Source organism: Pelophylax lessonae, assembly GCF_965119305.1.
Source record: "Pelophylax lessonae genome assembly, chromosome: 4".
Classification (NCBI taxonomy): Eukaryota; Metazoa; Chordata; class Amphibia; order Anura; family Ranidae; genus Pelophylax; species Pelophylax lessonae.
This window is the reverse complement of record NC_138771.1, coordinates 192,850,617-192,867,614: the sequence shown is the minus strand read 5'-3', so window position 1 is coordinate 192,867,614 and position 16,998 is coordinate 192,850,617. Positions and strand designations below refer to the sequence as shown.

Here is a 16,998-nt window from a genome sequence, read left to right as displayed (position 1 = left end):
ATAGGGTGGTGTTTCTGGTGGCTATTACCTTCCCCAAGAAGGATTTTAGAACTGCCCTGTTCTGTAAGGAACCTTTTTTTTGGTGATATTGAAGGAAAAAAATGTTTTCTCTTTACCAAAGGTGGTTTCTGGTTTCCACTTAAATGAGAATAGTGTGTTGCCTTCCTTATGTCCTTCTCCTAAATGTCCTTCACCATATCATTTCTCAAGCCTCTTCTGTCATGGGTAAGGAACTGCCTTTTCTGAATAAAGCTCATACTACTAGTCCTGTTGGCACATCTTAGGCATTTCAGCATCAAGCTTAGTGGTTTTCCACTACCTGGTCTCCCTGCATAGTTTGTACCTGTAAAACCCTTTTTTTGGAGTACAGTACAGGGCATGGGACCTCTGTGCTATGATCCTTCATTTCCTGCTACAAATCTGAGATTCACATGGTGGGAGGGGTTAAATCGGGGAGTTTTCAAAAGCTTTAAGAGGCTTTGCCTATGTCCAGTCCCAAGATGGGAGAACTAGAGTTGCTCAGTGTATGGGGAGTATTTTGTGCAAATTTCAGAGGTTTGACAGCTCTCATGATTGGCTGGCAACCATTTAGGGTTATTTACTTTATTGCAGAGATGGGGTAGGTAAAAAAGGGGGAGGGGTATGCCTGTATATCAAAAATGATGTGCAATAAATGAGGGACGATATCACTAATGAAGCTAGGGAGGACGTGAAACTAAGGGGAAGGTAATGCTGGGCATATACTATAGGCCCCCTAACCAGAGGGGGAGGGGGGAGGCACGGACCTCCTATCACAGCTTGGAATGGCGACAAGGACGGGAAATGTCATTATAATGGGAGATTTTATTTATCCAGATATAGACTGGGCAGAAAGAACCGCACATTTGTCTAAGGCTTGCCATTTTCTAAATGTTTTGCAGAACAATTTCAAGGGTCAGATTGTGAACGCAATAAGAAACAATGCGTTACTAGACCTATTGATTACGAATAATACAGATCTGATTGAGGATGTAGAAATACGGGGCAACTTCGGAAACAGTGACCACAGGTCAATTCGTTTCAATATAAATCACATAAATAGGAAACGCAAGGGTAATACAAGGACACTGAAATTTAAAAGATATAACTTCCCCAAACTGCGCTCTTTGCTAGATTATATTAAATGGGATAAAATCCTAGGAAAAAAACACGGAGGAAAAATGGGAGTGCTTTAAGAACTTATGAATAAAGGTTTTAGCCAATACATTCCAACAGGGGATAGGTTCTAAAAGAGCTAAAATAAACCCTGGGTGGCTAAACTCCAACGTAAAAATGCAAATAAATACAAAAGAAAATGCCTTAAAAAAATATAAGGCTGAGGGGGTCATTGTCAGCATTCCAACATTACAAAGAATGCATTAAGAAATGTAAGAACGCAATCAAGGCAGAAAACATAGAACCCAACAGGCTCATTGCGGAAGAGAGTAAAAAAGATAAAAGAAATTCTTTAAGTACATAAATAGTAGGAAAGTCTGGCCAGAACATATTGGCCTCCCTTAATAAATTCTTCTCATAAATCTTCACAAAAGAAACAGGGGGATTCAGTAACCTAGACTGTAATGTTAATAACACGTCACAGGAAGCACCCTCATGGTTAACAGAAGACAGACTCAGAACTAGATTTGAAAAACTTAACATAAATAAGTCACCGGGACCAGATGGCTTACACCTGAGGGTCCTTAAGGAACTCAGCCAGGTGATAGCCAGACCATTGTTCCTAATTTTTATGGACAGTCTACTGACGGGATTGGTAATGTATGATTGGAGAAAAGCCAATGTGATGCCAATATTTAAAAAAGGGCTGATGTATATCCCTGGGATTTAAAGGCCAGTTAGCCTAACATCAATAGTCTGCAAGCTAGATGCAAGGGGATGATGAGGGACTATATACAAGATTTTAGTCATGAAAACTGTATCATTAGTAGTAATCAGCATGGATTCATGAAAAATCATTCATGCCAGATCAATCTAGTTACCTTCTATGAAGTGAGCTGCCATCTAGATAAAGGAAGGACTGTGTATGTGGTGTATCTGGATTTTACAAAGGCATTTAATACATTTCCCCACAAGCGTTTACTGTACAAACTAAGGTACGTAGGTGAGGACCATAGGGCGAGTACCTGGATTGAAAACTGGCTTCAGGGGCGAGTCCAAAGGGTGGTGATAAATGGGGAGTACTCGGAATGGTCTGATGTGGAAAGTGGGGTCCCCCAAGGATCTGTCCTGGGACCAATCCTGTTTCATTTATTCATTAACAATCTAGAGGATGGAATAACCAGCTCAATCTCGGTTTTTGTGGATGATCTAAAGATAAGCAGGGCAATAAATTCTATGCAGGATTTGGAAACCTTACAAGAAGACTTTAACAAAATAATGGGGTGGGCAACTACATGGCAAATGAGGTTTAATGTTTAAAAAGGTTAAGTAATGCATTTGGGTGCCAAAAATACTAACGCAAGTTACTCAGCTCAACTCAAGCTGCTGCAAGCAAATCCAACAGAATACTGGCATGAATTAAAAAGGGAATTCACTCCAGACATAAAATGATAATTCTGCCACTCTACATGAAGTCTGGCCGCATATGGAGTATGCTGTCCATTTCTGGGCACTGGTCCTCAGGAAGGATGTGCTGGAACTGGAGAGAGTCCAGAGAAGGGCAACAAAGCTAATCAAGGGACTGGAGGAATTCAGCTATGAGGAAAGACTACAAGCATTGACCTTATTCTCTCTGAAGAGGGGATGCTCTAGGGGGGTATATGATATCAATGTACAAATACCATACTGGCGACCCTAGTATAGGGAACAAACTTTTCAGCGAGAGGAAATTTAAAAAGAAATGCAGCCGTTCACTAAAATTAGAAGAGAAGCGGTTAAACCTTAAACTGCATAAAAGGCTCTTTACTGTCAGAGCGGCAGAATGTGGAATTCTCTTCCACAAGCAGTGATATCAGCAGGGGAGCGTCGATAGTTTAAAAAAACTATTAAATGGACACCTTAACGACGACAGCATACAGGGATATACGATGTACTATTGACATAAACCTGAATACACACACACACACATCCATATGTTGAACTGGATGGTCTGGTGTCTTTTTTCAACCTCACTATGTAACAATCAAATGAAGGTGCAGCATATAACACATCTGTCATGATTGAAGACCTGTGTCCTGTACTGTACACAAAAAAAAGGATTTTAGTGGTTATGTAAAAAAAAATTCAGTGTACAACTTCTACACAAATAGTTCTAATTGTTCTCTATAACATAGCAAATTTTCCCCTTTTTGAGTTGTGGTGCACTTTTTTCTTAATAACTTTGGTTTAAAAAAATGACTGCCATCCACCCAAAACACAATGTTTAGTTCTTTTGATTAGAAGCTATTACATCTACTGTAAATTAAGTGCATCCTTCCATATTCCAGGCCGGAGGCTCAGCAGAAAGCACCCTCAGCTCCTCCACCTCCCCCACCACCACCTCCTATACCTGAGCCAGCACCTCCAGAGCCTGAGGAGGAGATTTTGGGATCAGACGATGAGGAACAAGAAGATCCTGCTGACTACTGTAAAGGTTAGTAAACTACAACAGCTATATTTTTCTAACTTTTTTTTTACTGTGTTCATTTCTGTAGCACTGGCATATTCCACGTCTCTTTTTATATAGAGCCATTTACGTAGACAATATATTGTTGTGCATTGTTTGTGAGCTTTGGCCTGCGTGAATAATACTGATGGCTTATCACAGCCCCTTTGTAAGTTATGTTTATATTTCTTTATAGACATTTTCTATAAAGATGTATTCTATGCACACACACATTCTGATGTATTCTATGCACACACACGTACTGTAAGTGAAGTATAACCTCCCCTGCACCCACACACACATCGGACGCGTTTGTGCGTTTGAAACGCCGGAAAACACACGTTCGAACGCTAATAATTGCGTTCTAAAAAAAGTCCCTGAACGCAACTGCCTGCAAATGACTGTAAACGACCATGTGTACATGGACAGATAAGATAACATGGAGCTGCGTTCAGGGGCTTCTGAAAAAAACTCCCAACTGCTCCTAAATGGCCATTTCCAGCGTCCCGTGTACATGGAGCCTTAAACCTTTCCACTGCCTTTGATACAGTTAACCACCTGCTCCTCCTCAATAAACTCTAACTTCCTGGTTCCCTTGCTTCCACTAGCCCAAGGTATAGAATTCAAAATACTAAATCCAACAAACAAAGCCGTCACTGCACTGCCCCCAGTTACATCACCAACTTAATTTCAACTTATCACCTAAATTGTCCACTCTGCTCCTCACGAGTCCTACTGCTCTCTAGCTGCTTCATCACTTTCTCCCATGCTCGCCTCTTGGACTTCTCCCGAACCTCTCCCACACTTTGGAACTCGCTACCTCTATCTATCTGGTTATATCCTGCTTTGTCTTCCTTTAGGTGTTACCTGAAAACTCACCTGTTCAGGGAAACTTTCCTCACCTCCACTTAAAAACTGTACTTTCACATTCTCCATCTGCCCATCCCCCTCAGCTGTTAACGTTTGTACAGCTACCCTTTCCCTTTTAGATTGAAAGCTCCACGAGCATGGCCCTCATAATTCTTCTGTTTTGAATTGTATTTTACCTATACTGTCTCTTATATTTTAAAGGGCTGCTCAAACCCGTTGGTGCTATACAAGTCCTTAAAATAACAATAATAAAAAGTGTCCTCTGGGTACATACTTCTAACTGATGCATAGTGTCCCCTGTGCATCACCCATCCAACTGATTCATGGTGTTCCCTGCTCAAACATGCATTTATCTTAAATATAGTGTCCCCTGCACACAAGCCACCTGGTGGCTTTCCTGGGGATGCGGTTTGTGAAACTGGGTGGAGGTCCCATGGGCGGCGTCCCTTCCGGGTCCACATTAAAGTTCCGTCTGCCACAAACTTCTTGTTGTTGGAGTGCACACCGATCCCTGGAGGGAGAAGCGGTGGTGCATAGACCTGTAAGACTGTATACATTTGTGCCGTGTGTGTTCCTGTGTGGTTCTGTGCGTTGCAATTTCAGCAATCGCACCACACATGCACTACTTTTAGCAACGCACTGCAACCGGTTTGCGTGATGCATTTGTACCATGTGATGCGGTGTGGGCAAATGCATTGGGTTTGCGATCTGCGTCAATCTTACCCAGAAGTGATAGCAGATACCTGGTTTTGAAAGGTGGTCCGTTCCCCCCAACCCCCCGAAATGGTGCCAAATGTGGCAGCGGAGGGGGGGGGGGGATGCTAACAAGTGGAGCTCCGCTTTAAGTTGCCATGATGCTGCACATGTGATCAGTTATGATACCAGTCATTTGATGGTTTGGTTGAGAGCACAGCCAATGTGACATTTACTTTCCCAGCACGTGTCAGTAACGTAACTGTTTTTTGAAACTGTTAGATAGATGGGTTTAGGTCCACTTAAAAGTTGAACTTTAGTCAGAAAACAAAGTCCTGCTAGATCACTTCATGCTAGATCAATTCAGGCTGGCCCCTTTTGCAGGTAAAACAATAATAACCATTTGCCAACCGGCTGCTGCATATATACTGCGGCAAAGTGGTGCTATTGCGTGAAACGGCATACCTGTACGTCGTTTCGTTCATTAGCCACTAGATGGCGCCATCACGCCGATGGAGGCGAGATCAGGCCATGATTGGCTAGCGTTGATGTCAATCAACGGGTCCGGCTGACCCAATGTTCGCTGCCACCTGTCATCATCCCCGGGGGAGGCAGAACCATATTCATCTGATAAATGTATATATTGTGATCCTTTACTGTATTGTCATGATACTGATGAGGAACATACAGTATATGTGTACACAGACCCGCATGTAACATCCGAGCGGCTAGAACTGGAAGGAGAGAGCCTGAGGTGTGCCCAAACTGGCGGCCCTCCAGCTCTTGCGGAAACTGGTGGCCCTCCAGCTCTTACCGAACTACAAGTCTCATGAGGAATTGCAAGGCTGACAGTTACAAGCATGACCCCCACAGGCAGAGGCATTATGGAACTTGTAGTTCTGCAACAGCTAGAGGGTCGCCAGTTTTACACCCCTGTGGGAGTCTAGCCCATCCTTTTTTAGCCAAGGTGTCCAGGCACCCTAGGATGCCTTAAATTTTCTTTAGGGGTGCCTTAGCAAAATATCTAAAAGTTGCCAAAAAACTTGTACCAGCCAGCGGGTGTACCTAGCCTGCCTTTTAGTTATACAAAGCCAGGAGTTTTCATTTTGCACCTTTACAACCATTCCAGCCACCTGTGTCATAAGAGCCAATAACATTATTGGCCTAGGAGGATGTTGGGTGCCTGCACAGCATCCTTGTTTACCCCTCCCCTGCCCCTCTCCATTAGCACTTTGGGGCACATTAGCAGAGCGATGGAGAGAAACATGGGAATACTAGTCAGGAACTGTGCACAAAGCAGTATTTTCTTTGGAAAAATAAAGTACCTCTAATGTTGGGTGTCCTACATGGGCGGATGTTGCTACGTTATGTAAAACTATCAGGCTCACTTCAAATAAAGCTGCAAGAAAAAGTATGTGAACCCTTTGGAGTGATAGGGATTTCTGCACAAATTGGTCATAAAATGTGATCAGATCATCATCATCATCTAAGTCACAGCAATAGACAATCAGTCTGCTTAAACTAATAGCACACAAAGAATGAAATGTTGCCATGTTTTTATTGAACACACCATGTAAACACTCACAGTGCAGGTGGAAAAGTATGTGAACCCTTGGATTTAATAACTGGTTGAACCTCCTGTGGCAGCAATAACTTCAACCAAACGTTTCCTGTAGTTGCAGATCAGACGTGCACAACGGTCAGGAGTAATTCTTGACCATTCCTCTTTACAAAGCTGTTTCAGTTCAGCAGTATTCTTGGGATGTCTGGTGTGAATCGCTTTCTTGAGGTCATGCCACAGCGTCTTAATCGGGTTGAGGTCAGGACTCTGACTGGGCCACTTCAGAAGGCATATTTTCTTCTGTTTAAGCCATTCTGTTGTTGATTTACTTCTATGCTTTGGGTCATTGTCCTGTTGCAACACCCATCTTCTGTTGAGCTTCAGCTGGTAGACAGATGGCCTTACGTTTTCCTGCAAAATGTCTTGATAAACTTCATTCATTTTTCCTTCGATGATAGCAATCCGTCCAGGCCCTGACGCAGCAAAGCAGCCCCAAACCATGATGCCCCCACCACCATACTTCACAGTTGGGATGAGGTTTTGATGTTTATGTGCTGTGCCTCTTTTTAACCACACATAGTGTTGTGTGTTTCTTCCAAACAACTCAACTTTGGTTTCATCTGTCCACAGAATATTTTGCCAGTACTGCTGTGGAAAATCCAGGTGCTCTTGTGCAAACTGTAAATGTTTTGTTTGGACAGCAGTGGCTTCCTCTGTGGTATCCTCCCATGAAATCCATTCTTAGTGTTTTACGTATTGTAGATTCGCTAACAGGGATGTTAGCATTTGCCAGTGACTTTTGTAAGTCTTTAGCTGACACTCTAGGATTCTTCTTCACCTCATTGAGCGGCCTGCGCTGAGCTCTTACAGTCATCTTTACAGGACCGCCACTCCTAGGGAGAGTAGCAGCAGTGCTAAACTTTCTCCATTTATAGACAATTTGTCTTACCGTAGACTGATGAACAGCAAGGCTTTTGGAGATTCTTTTATAACCCTTTCCAGCTTTATGCAAGTCAACAATTCTTAATCGTAGGTCTTCTGAGAGCTCTTTTGTGCGAGGCATCATTCACATCAGGCAATGCTTCTTGTGAAAGCAAACCTAGAACTGGTGTGTGTTTTTTATAGGGCAGGGCAGCTGTAACCAACACCTCCAATCTCATCTCATTGATTGGACTCCAGTTGCCTGACATCTTACTCCAATTAGCTCTTGGAGATGTCATTAGTCTAGGGGTTCACATACTTTTTCCACCTGCACTGTGAATGTTTACATGGTGTGTTCAATAAAAACATGGCAACATTTCGTTCTTTGTGTTTTATTCGTTTAAGCTGACCGTGACTAGGATAGCTTGCTCACACCAGGCTTCTCCTGCCATAGGTACACTTCGTGCTCCAGATGGCTGTATACGAAGTCTCGCTGACCTTATTGCAGCTGAGCTGAACAGGTACTACAAATCCCTTTACCAATCGCAGTGTCATTATTCCCTGGATTGCATGCCGCCTTGGATGAGTTAAAACTTCCTACACGGTCTCTAGCTCGGAGCTCCAAACTGGACTTCCTGCTGACCTTAGACGAGGTGCAGAGGGCTGCTACCTCCTTCCCAGCATCCAAGGCCCCCGGTGATGATGGTATCCCTGTAGAGGTGTACACTAGATATGGGGAATGTATTTTGGCACGCCACCAAAAAGTTTTTAATGCCACATTAGATGCCAAGTTTCTCCCAGAATCTATGTCCAAGGCTAATATTCAGCTTCTGAAACCGGGTAAGGGCTCACTATATCCAGGGTCCTACAGACTGATATTGTTGCAGAGTGATGTTAAAATCCTGGCAAAGATACGTGCCCAACAACTAATGAGTTAATTCTGTCCTTTATACATGCAGATCAAGCGGGTTTTATGCCCCACAAGTCCACAGCCCTAAATCTCCGGAGGTTTTTTTCTTAACATGCAAACACCTGCTGACAACATGAGACAAAGGGTGCTACTATCACTGGACGGACGCTAATAAAGCATTCGATAGTGTAGAATGGAAGTATTTATGGTTAGTTCTGACCACGTTTGGCTTTGGAGAGAGGTTTCTTTCATGGGTGCAGCTTCTGTACAATGCTCCCAAGGCCACTAGAAGATATGCTGATAGGGTTTCTCCTTTCTTTAGGCTGGGACAGGGTACTAGGCAGGGGTGTCCTCTTTCTCCCCTGCTGTTTGCGGTTGCCATAGAACCACTGGCTGCCCTGATCTTCGCCAATCCACTGATTTCTGGATTCCGCTTCTCCATGAGAAGCTCATGTTGTGTGGGGATGACATTTTGCTCTTTCTGGGTGCTGCCAATGTGTCTCTGGAGGCCATCACGGCTATGACTTCTAGATTTAGGTATTTCTTTGGCCTCTCCATAAATTGGACGAAATCTGCACTTTTTCCATTGGAGGGTGGCGAGGGGCCGATAGTGTCACGATCCGGGGTCAGGCTCGAAGACCAGTAGCTATAGCAGTCGCAGGTCACACAGGAACCAGCAGGATAGGAACACTGACAGGTCACCCAGGCAGATGACGCAGGCTCACCTGAGGTGCGGAGTCTAAGTACTAACCGGTCTTCACCAGCGCTCCTGAAGGTGGAGATGGATTTTGCTGCGTGTTAGCACCAGGTCGCGGTCCTCAAGATCGCCCCACCAGGAAGTGAGCAAGTCAGAGTCCAGTAGCAGATAGGGATTAAGCTGAAGCGTAGTCAAGGAGTAGCCAAAGGTCGGTAACCAGTAGTTGCAGGTTGGGATCAAACAGAAGAGTAGTCGAGGAACAAGCCAAGTGTCGATAACGGATGGTAGCAAAGATACAGACGGTAGCAGGAGAGACAAGCGAGATATCGGCTGTTTAAGGCACAATATTCTGGCGACCAGGAAGTGCAAAGACATGGTTTATAACAGGAAGTTCATGGGAGGAGCAAAGGGTTCAAGGTTCAAGGCAATAAAGATTCACAGCAGGATCATTCAAGGATTTGTCCAGGGAGCTGTCCAGCATTCCAGGTAGCTCAGTGAGTAGAGTCATTGCCAGACACCATGGAGGTCCCAGGTTCAAGTCCGGGTCCTGACAGTACTCCCCTCCTCCCAGGACGTCCGCTGGACGTCTTAGGACCAGGTTTAAGAGGAAACCTCTGGTGGAACTCCTTTGTTAATCTAGGGGCATGAACATTTTCTTCTGGCTCCCAGGAATTTATTCCTAAACATCCTGGAATCAAGAATTCTCTCCACTACAAATTCTTCTTCACCCTGTACTTCAACAGGTGGAGGAGGCGGAAGAATTCTTCCAGGAAAGGGATTTTCCTTAAATGGCTTGAGCAGTGATATGTGAAAAACTGGGTGAATTCTCATACTGTCGGGAAGTTTTAAACGGAAAGTGACTGGGTTGACCTGAGCAGAAATCTGGAAAGGTCCCACAAACTTTTGTCCCAACTTTGCAGATGGAACATGGACCTTCAAATTTTTGGTTGATAACCAAACCTTGTCACCCACTTGAAAGGTAGGAAGTGATCGGCGATGTCTATCAGCAGCCTTCTTGTAACATTCCTGAGCCTCCTTCAAAGTCTCAATTAATTTCTCCTGAATCTCTTGCAACATAGTTAATCTGTTGGCTACAGCAGGAATTGGAGTTGAGATAGGGAGATCAGGAATAAAAACTGGATGATAACCATTGTTTAAGAAAAACGGGCTTTGAGAGGTTGAGCTATGTCTAGAATTGTTGTAAGAAAACTCTGCCGTGGGAAGATAGTCCACCCAGTCATCCTGAAGATAACTAACAAAACATCGAAGGTACTGTTCTAAAGTTTGATTGGTCCTCTCAGTCTGACCATTAGACTGAGGATGAAAAGCAGAAGACAGGTTGATTGCTACTCCTAAAGCTGAGCAAAAGCTTTTCCAAAACTTTGAAGTAAACTGTACTCCTCGATCTGACACAACGTCTTCAGGAATTCCATGTAGTCTGAAGATTTCTCGAACCATCAACTCTGCAGTTTGTTCCGAAGAGGGTACCCCCTTAACTGGTATAAAGTGAGCCATCTTGGTGAGGCGGTCAACGACCACCAAGATAGTGGTCATTCCTTTTGAGGGGGGTAAATCAACCACAAAGTCCATAGAAATTGACCCCCATGGTCTTGATGGGATAGGGAGTGGTTGGAGCAACCCCAAAGGAGAAGCTCGGGGTGTCTTATTGCGTGCACAGGTCAGGCACGAGGCTACATACCTTTTAACATCTTTCTTGTACCCAGGCCACCAAAAGGAGCGTGATAAAAGTTCCTCTGTTTTAGAAACTCCAAAATGTCCAGCAAGTTTTGAGTCATGACTCAACCGGAGGACTTCAACCCGAGCAGACTCAGGTACATAGAGGCGATGCGTTTTAATCCAAAAGCCATTCTTGAACTCAAGACTGATGTCCATAGGAGGATTATTGAGGAGTGAGTCATTCTCGTAACCTTCTTTGAGGAGACTCAAGAATGCCTTTGAACTTGTGACACCTAGGAAGTTCTTTTGAGACAGGATTGTGCATTCAGCATTGTTCTCCTGGGAAGGCCCAGACAACATCCGTGATAAGGCATCAGCCTTACCATTTCTTGACCCAGGTCTATATGAGATAATAAAATTAAATCTAGAAAAGAACAGCGACCAACGTGCTTGTCTAGAAGACAATCTTTTGGCCGAACAAATGAATTCTAGATTTCTGTGATCAGTGAGAACAGTCACAGGATGCTTAGTACCTTCCAGCAAATGCCTCCATTCAGAAAAGGCTTCCTTAATTGCCAGTAACTCCTTATTCCCTATGTCATAATTCCTCTCGGCTGAAGACATTAAACGAGAAAAGTAAGCACAAGGATGAAGCTGCATCTTTTCACCGCTTCGTTGTGAAAGGATAGCTCCCACAGCAGAGTCAGAAGCATCCACTTCCACTACAAACGGTAGCTCAGGATTGGGATGTACCAATACTGGTGCAGAAGTGAACAGAGTCTTTAACTTATCAAAAGCAGCCTGAGCATTAGATGACCACACAAAGGGCACCCCTTTCTTTGTCAGCTGTGTAATCGGAGCTATCACCTTAGAGAAATTTCTGATGAATTTCCTGTAGAAATTGGCAAACCCGATGAATCTTTGAATTTCCTTAACGTTTGCAGGGACAGGCCAATCTACTACTGCTCTAATCTTCTCAGGATCCATGCTTACTCCATCTGGTGAAATAATATACCCCAGAAACTGGATCTGGGTTTGTTCAAACTCACATTTCTCCAATTTGATATAAAGTCGATTCTGCCTTAATCTTTCAAGGACAGTGCAAACATGCTTGCGATGCTCCTCTAGGTTATTGGAAAAAATGAGGATGTCATCCAAATAAGCAACTACAAATTGGTCCAACAGATCTCGAAAAACATCGTTGATGAAGTGTTGAAAGGTTGCAGGGGCATTACAAAGACCAAAAGGCATAACCAAGGACTCGAAGTGTCCGTATCTGGTTCTAAAGGCGGTTTTCCATTCATCTCCTTGGCGGATACGAACAAGGTTATAAGCCCCCCGCAAGTCAAGCTTTGTGAAAATCTTGGCAGAACGAAGTCTTTCCAACATTTCAGAGATCAACGGGAGAGGATAACGGTTTTTAATAGTAACTTTATTCATGTGCCTGTAATCAATGCAAGGACGTAAGGTAGAGTCTTTCTTTTCAACAAAGAACAAGGCTGCTCCAGCAGGGGATGTTGAGTGTCTAATAAACCCCTTCTCTAAATTCTCATCAAGCCACTCCCTGAGCACCTTTAATTCAGGTTCTGATAAATTGAATAGGCGGCCGAAAGGTATTTCTGCACCAGGGAGTAGCTCAATGGGGCAATCATATGGGCGATGAGGAGGTAACTGGTCGGCGTTCTTCTTATCACAGACATCCTGAAACTCATGGTATTGTGGAGGCAGTTTGAGATATGACTGTGCTGTAACCACATCCAACTGCGTTTCCTTAATCTGTGGAGAACTAATAGGACAAGGCTCTCTACAGTATTCCTCACAATGGGGGGATGTAAAATTTATAACGCGTGCTTCCCAATTGATTGAGGGATTATGGGTGGAAAACCAAGGGATGCCCAAGATCACAGGAAATTTAGGTGACGTAATCAGCTGAAAACTGATGGTCTCACGATGGTTAGCCTCAAATTGGAGAACCAAAGGGACTGTTTCATGGGTAACAGGTCCTGAAGTTAAGGGTGATCCATCCACTGTCTCCATATCGACTGGGGCTAATTTATTTCTTGTCTGAATCATATTGTTTTTGGCAAAGTCTATGTCCATAAAGTTCCCCCCTGCACCAGAGTCCAGCATAGCAGAGCAAGGAATCTCAATGCCCTCAGAGATAAGTTTAATAGGGAGGACAAAATGAGGTAGTGAAGAATTTACTTTATTTTCTTCCTGGACCAACGGGGAGATGGACTGGCTAATGGAGTTTATTTGTTCAGGCGTGATCACATCAACCGATGCAATTGTTCTTCTAACCTTGTTAGGGCAGTTAATTGCATAATGACCAGAATCTCCACAGTAAAGACATAGGTTCTCAGAACGTCTTCTTTCTTTCTCCTGAATGGAAATGGATCTCTTAATTGCATCTACCTGCATTGGCTCAGGAGTGTTAGAATTAGGAGCAACTTTGAAATCCTGCTGAACAAATGGAGTAGCAGAGAAACGCATGCCACTCTTACTTGCAAACATTCCCAGCCTCTCCTTCCTCCTTTCTGTAAGTCTCTGATCAATTTTGATACATAATTGGATGAAGGCATCAAGATCATCAGGAGTCTCAACTCTAGCGAGCTCATCCTTTACCTGTTCAGAAAGCCCTCGGCGGAACTGACTCTTTTGCGCAGCAGGGTTCCAAGTAGTATCTGCAACCCAACATCTGAATTCTGCTGTGTACTCAGCGACAGAGCGTCTTCCCTGCCTCATACTATGCAGCTTTGCTTCAGCAGTAGCACAGCGGTTGGGATCATCAAAAACCTGATCCATTGCGGTCAAAAAGGTCTGCAGATTATTTAAAATAGCACTGTCCTGCTCAATATATGGGGAGGCCCAAGCTAGAGCTTCTCCAGTCAGAAGTTCGAGAATCAAGGTTACCTTTCTCTTCTCAGAAGGAAATGCAGCAGGGTGTGTTTGAAAATATAAACGACACTGATTTAGGAAACCCCTGTAATGATGGCGGTCTCCATTAAACTTGGATGGTAAAGGCTGAGGCATATGTGTGATAGTATCACCTCGGTCCAGTAGTAGTCTCTGCAGAGCATGAATCTCCTTCTGTTGTCTTTCCAATAGACTTTCTAGTTTATTAACTTTTTCTTGGCAGGTAACACCAAATTCTTGCAGCTCAGCAATTTGTTGCCTAAGAGGAGTCACGATGCTTGCTATAGCGGCCTCCATATTTTGGGCCAGAATATTCTGTCACGATCCGGGGTCAGGCTCGAAGACCAGTAGCTATAGCAGTCGCAGGTCACACAGGAACCAGCAGGATAGGAACACTGACAGATGACGCAGGCTCACCTGAGGTGCGGAGTCTAAGTACTAACCGGTCTTCACCAGCGCTCCTGAAGGTGGAGATGGATTTTGCTGCGTGTTAGCACCAGGTCGCGGTCCTCAAGATCGCCCCACCAGGAAGTGAGCAAGTCAGAGTCCAGTAGCAGATAGGGATTAAGCTGAAGCGTAGTCAAGGAGTAGCCAAAGGTCGGTAACCAGTAGTTGCAGGTTGGGATCAAACAGAAGAGTAGTCGAGGAACAAGCCAAGTGTCGATAACGGATGGTAGCAAAGATACAGACGGCAGCAGGAGAGACAAGCGAGATATCGGCTGTTTAAGGCACAATATTCTGGCGACCAGGAAGTGCAAAGACATGGTTTATAACAGGAAGTTCATGGGAGGAGCAAAGGGTTCAAGGTTCAAGGCAATAAAGATTCACAGCAGGATCATTCAAGGATTTGTCCAGGGAGCTGTCCAGCATTCCAGGTAGCTCAGTGAGTAGAGTCATTGCCAGACACCATGGAGGTCCCAGGTTCAAGTCCGGGTCCTGACAGATAGTCTGAACAACTTGTCCCATCCTCACCATATCCTCATTTTAATATTTGGGGGTACATGTTACAGCCAATCTGCTTGATTATTGTCACTTAACGTACACTCATTGTCCAGATTTAGGAATAGAGTCAATACTTGGAGTAAGTTATGGCTGTCAGTAGCCGGTAGAACCAACTTAAGATGATTCTAATTCCTCAACTTCTCTATCCAATGCATAATTTGGAAGAATCTTTGCAGGCAGTGGTTACTAGCTCCCTAATCTCTTCACAAAAACTATCCCAGCTCTATATAGTTTTAGGATCCCATTACACTCCTGCTTGCCTTGATAGCATGGGTGTACTGGCTGATCCTATTTGCGATTGATCCAAACAGGATAAGGAGACCTTATGCATCTCCTCTGGCAATGTCCCAAATTACACAGCTACTGGTCGACAGTTATGGGTACCCTTAATAGGGTGTTCCAAATGCAAGTACCCCTGGAGCCTAGATGTTGTCTACTGGGCATCCTAAATCCTGACAACATTCCTAATGAACCCAGGACGGTGGCATTTAACCGTGCCCTCTACCAGGCTCGGAAGATGATTGTTCTGCTCTGGATGTCATCTGATTCCCCATCACATCAGCTATGAATAACACACATGGAAAACACCCTAATGTTTGAACAGTATGTATATCAACATAGTTGATGTCCTGGAAATCTGAAAGATTATGGGCACCTTGGTTGGATACCCCGGGCCTTAGTCTGCACTAACTGGTACAGGCGTGGCTTTTGCAGTGTCCTGGTCGCCCAACATGATCTCCATATGGTCTTCATCATGCCTAGTGGCTGGTTATTTCGGTCTGACTAAAAGGTTATACCCAGTTTTCAATCAATTGCGGGCTGGGAGGTGTTTTTATTGTACCTCTTGATGACACATTGTTTTTTGTCTTTTTTTTTCTGTTTTCTATCTGTCAATGCTCGAGGTAACGCTGGGGTGGAAAGTGTTGTATTTTTTCCCTTAAAATGTTTTGTACTGATCTGTAATGCTACCGGACTGTGTGTGTTTGAGTGCACTGAACCATGTCCTTTTATGTGCAATAAAGAACCTGTTTGATATTGAAAAAAAAAAATGTAAAAAAAGACAAACTAATCAGCAGGGCACACTGTTTTGATTTCTCTATTGCTCATTGACAGACGTAGTCTTCTTGATTCTCAAGAGCTGGGTTATGTTGTCTCCGCAGGAGTAGGACTAGGCAGAAAGACAAAACATTCTGGCTCCACCTTAGGGGCAGTCCCTGAGGGTATATCCTCCCTCTCTCTGCTACAGGGAATCAGTTTTTTTCTGTCTAGTCAGGAGTAAGGACCTAAGTTCCTTGCTGGGATCTTTTGGTCCTGGCAAGACTTTTTTCTTTAAGAAAAAGACATTTTTTTAGGTAGTTTTTCTCCAGTGTTTTTTCCTGTGAGATCTTCAAGCAAAAATGCCGGACTGGGCGACACTTGTGGTCACCCCAGCCGGCCTACGAGCGCGCGCAGACCATGGCATTGCGCTTGGTCGGCCGCGACACATTCAAGTAAGTATGCGGGGCCGGGCGACGGGCTGGATGTTGAGATCCAATGGTCACCCCGGTTTCTGCCTACGAGCGCGTGCAGACCAGAGCTCCGCGCTGGGTCGGCCGCGACGGAGTCCCAGTGGAGGGACTGACCTTGCGAGTTAAAAGTCTCGCTTGGACGCCAGGAACCAGAGAGTCGAGGCGTCCGGAGTGGTCCACAAACCCCCACCCCGGTGGAGAGGGTATTGTGAAGAGAGGGTGCCTGTCGGTTCGGTATGGTGAGTAAACGTCCCCTTTTTTCCTCGTTATGAGGCAGTATGTATTATGGGCCCCTCCATATATGGTCAGTATATATCTGATACTTACAAGTCCCCCTTGTAATACAGCATGTGTTTGTGGGAAGTGGACTTGGTTTGAGAGCTAACACTCTACCCAGCAGACTGTAACATTACAGCAGACATAGGAGGTATAATCCTACCTTATTTGTAGTGTATCTCCTGTAGATCCATATATCGCCTCTTAGCAGAGATGCAGGTGGATGTGCTGGGAAAACTATTTCGGCGGTCCGCCGCCATTTTGCCGTAGACCAAGTGCATGTATGTCCTCAGGTCACGCCGGCCGCCATGTTTTTGGAGTCTTATGTCTCTTCTATGGGGGCGGCCA

At 44.4% G+C, this 16,998-nt stretch overlaps 1 protein-coding gene across 12 annotated transcripts in view; it reads left to right on the top strand.

The window, feature by feature from the left end:
* The window catches only part of SRPK2 (SRSF protein kinase 2), a 291,812-nt gene that overhangs the window by 140,911 nt on the left and 133,903 nt on the right, over positions 1-16,998 (top strand). For all 12 annotated transcript variants that reach the window (XM_082254427.1, XM_082254419.1, XM_082254422.1 and 9 more), the window contains one exon: positions 3,462-3,607. In XM_082254427.1, the coding sequence (XP_082110553.1) occupies positions 3,462-3,607 (146 nt within the window). The remainder of the gene's footprint in view (positions 1-3,461; positions 3,608-16,998) is intronic.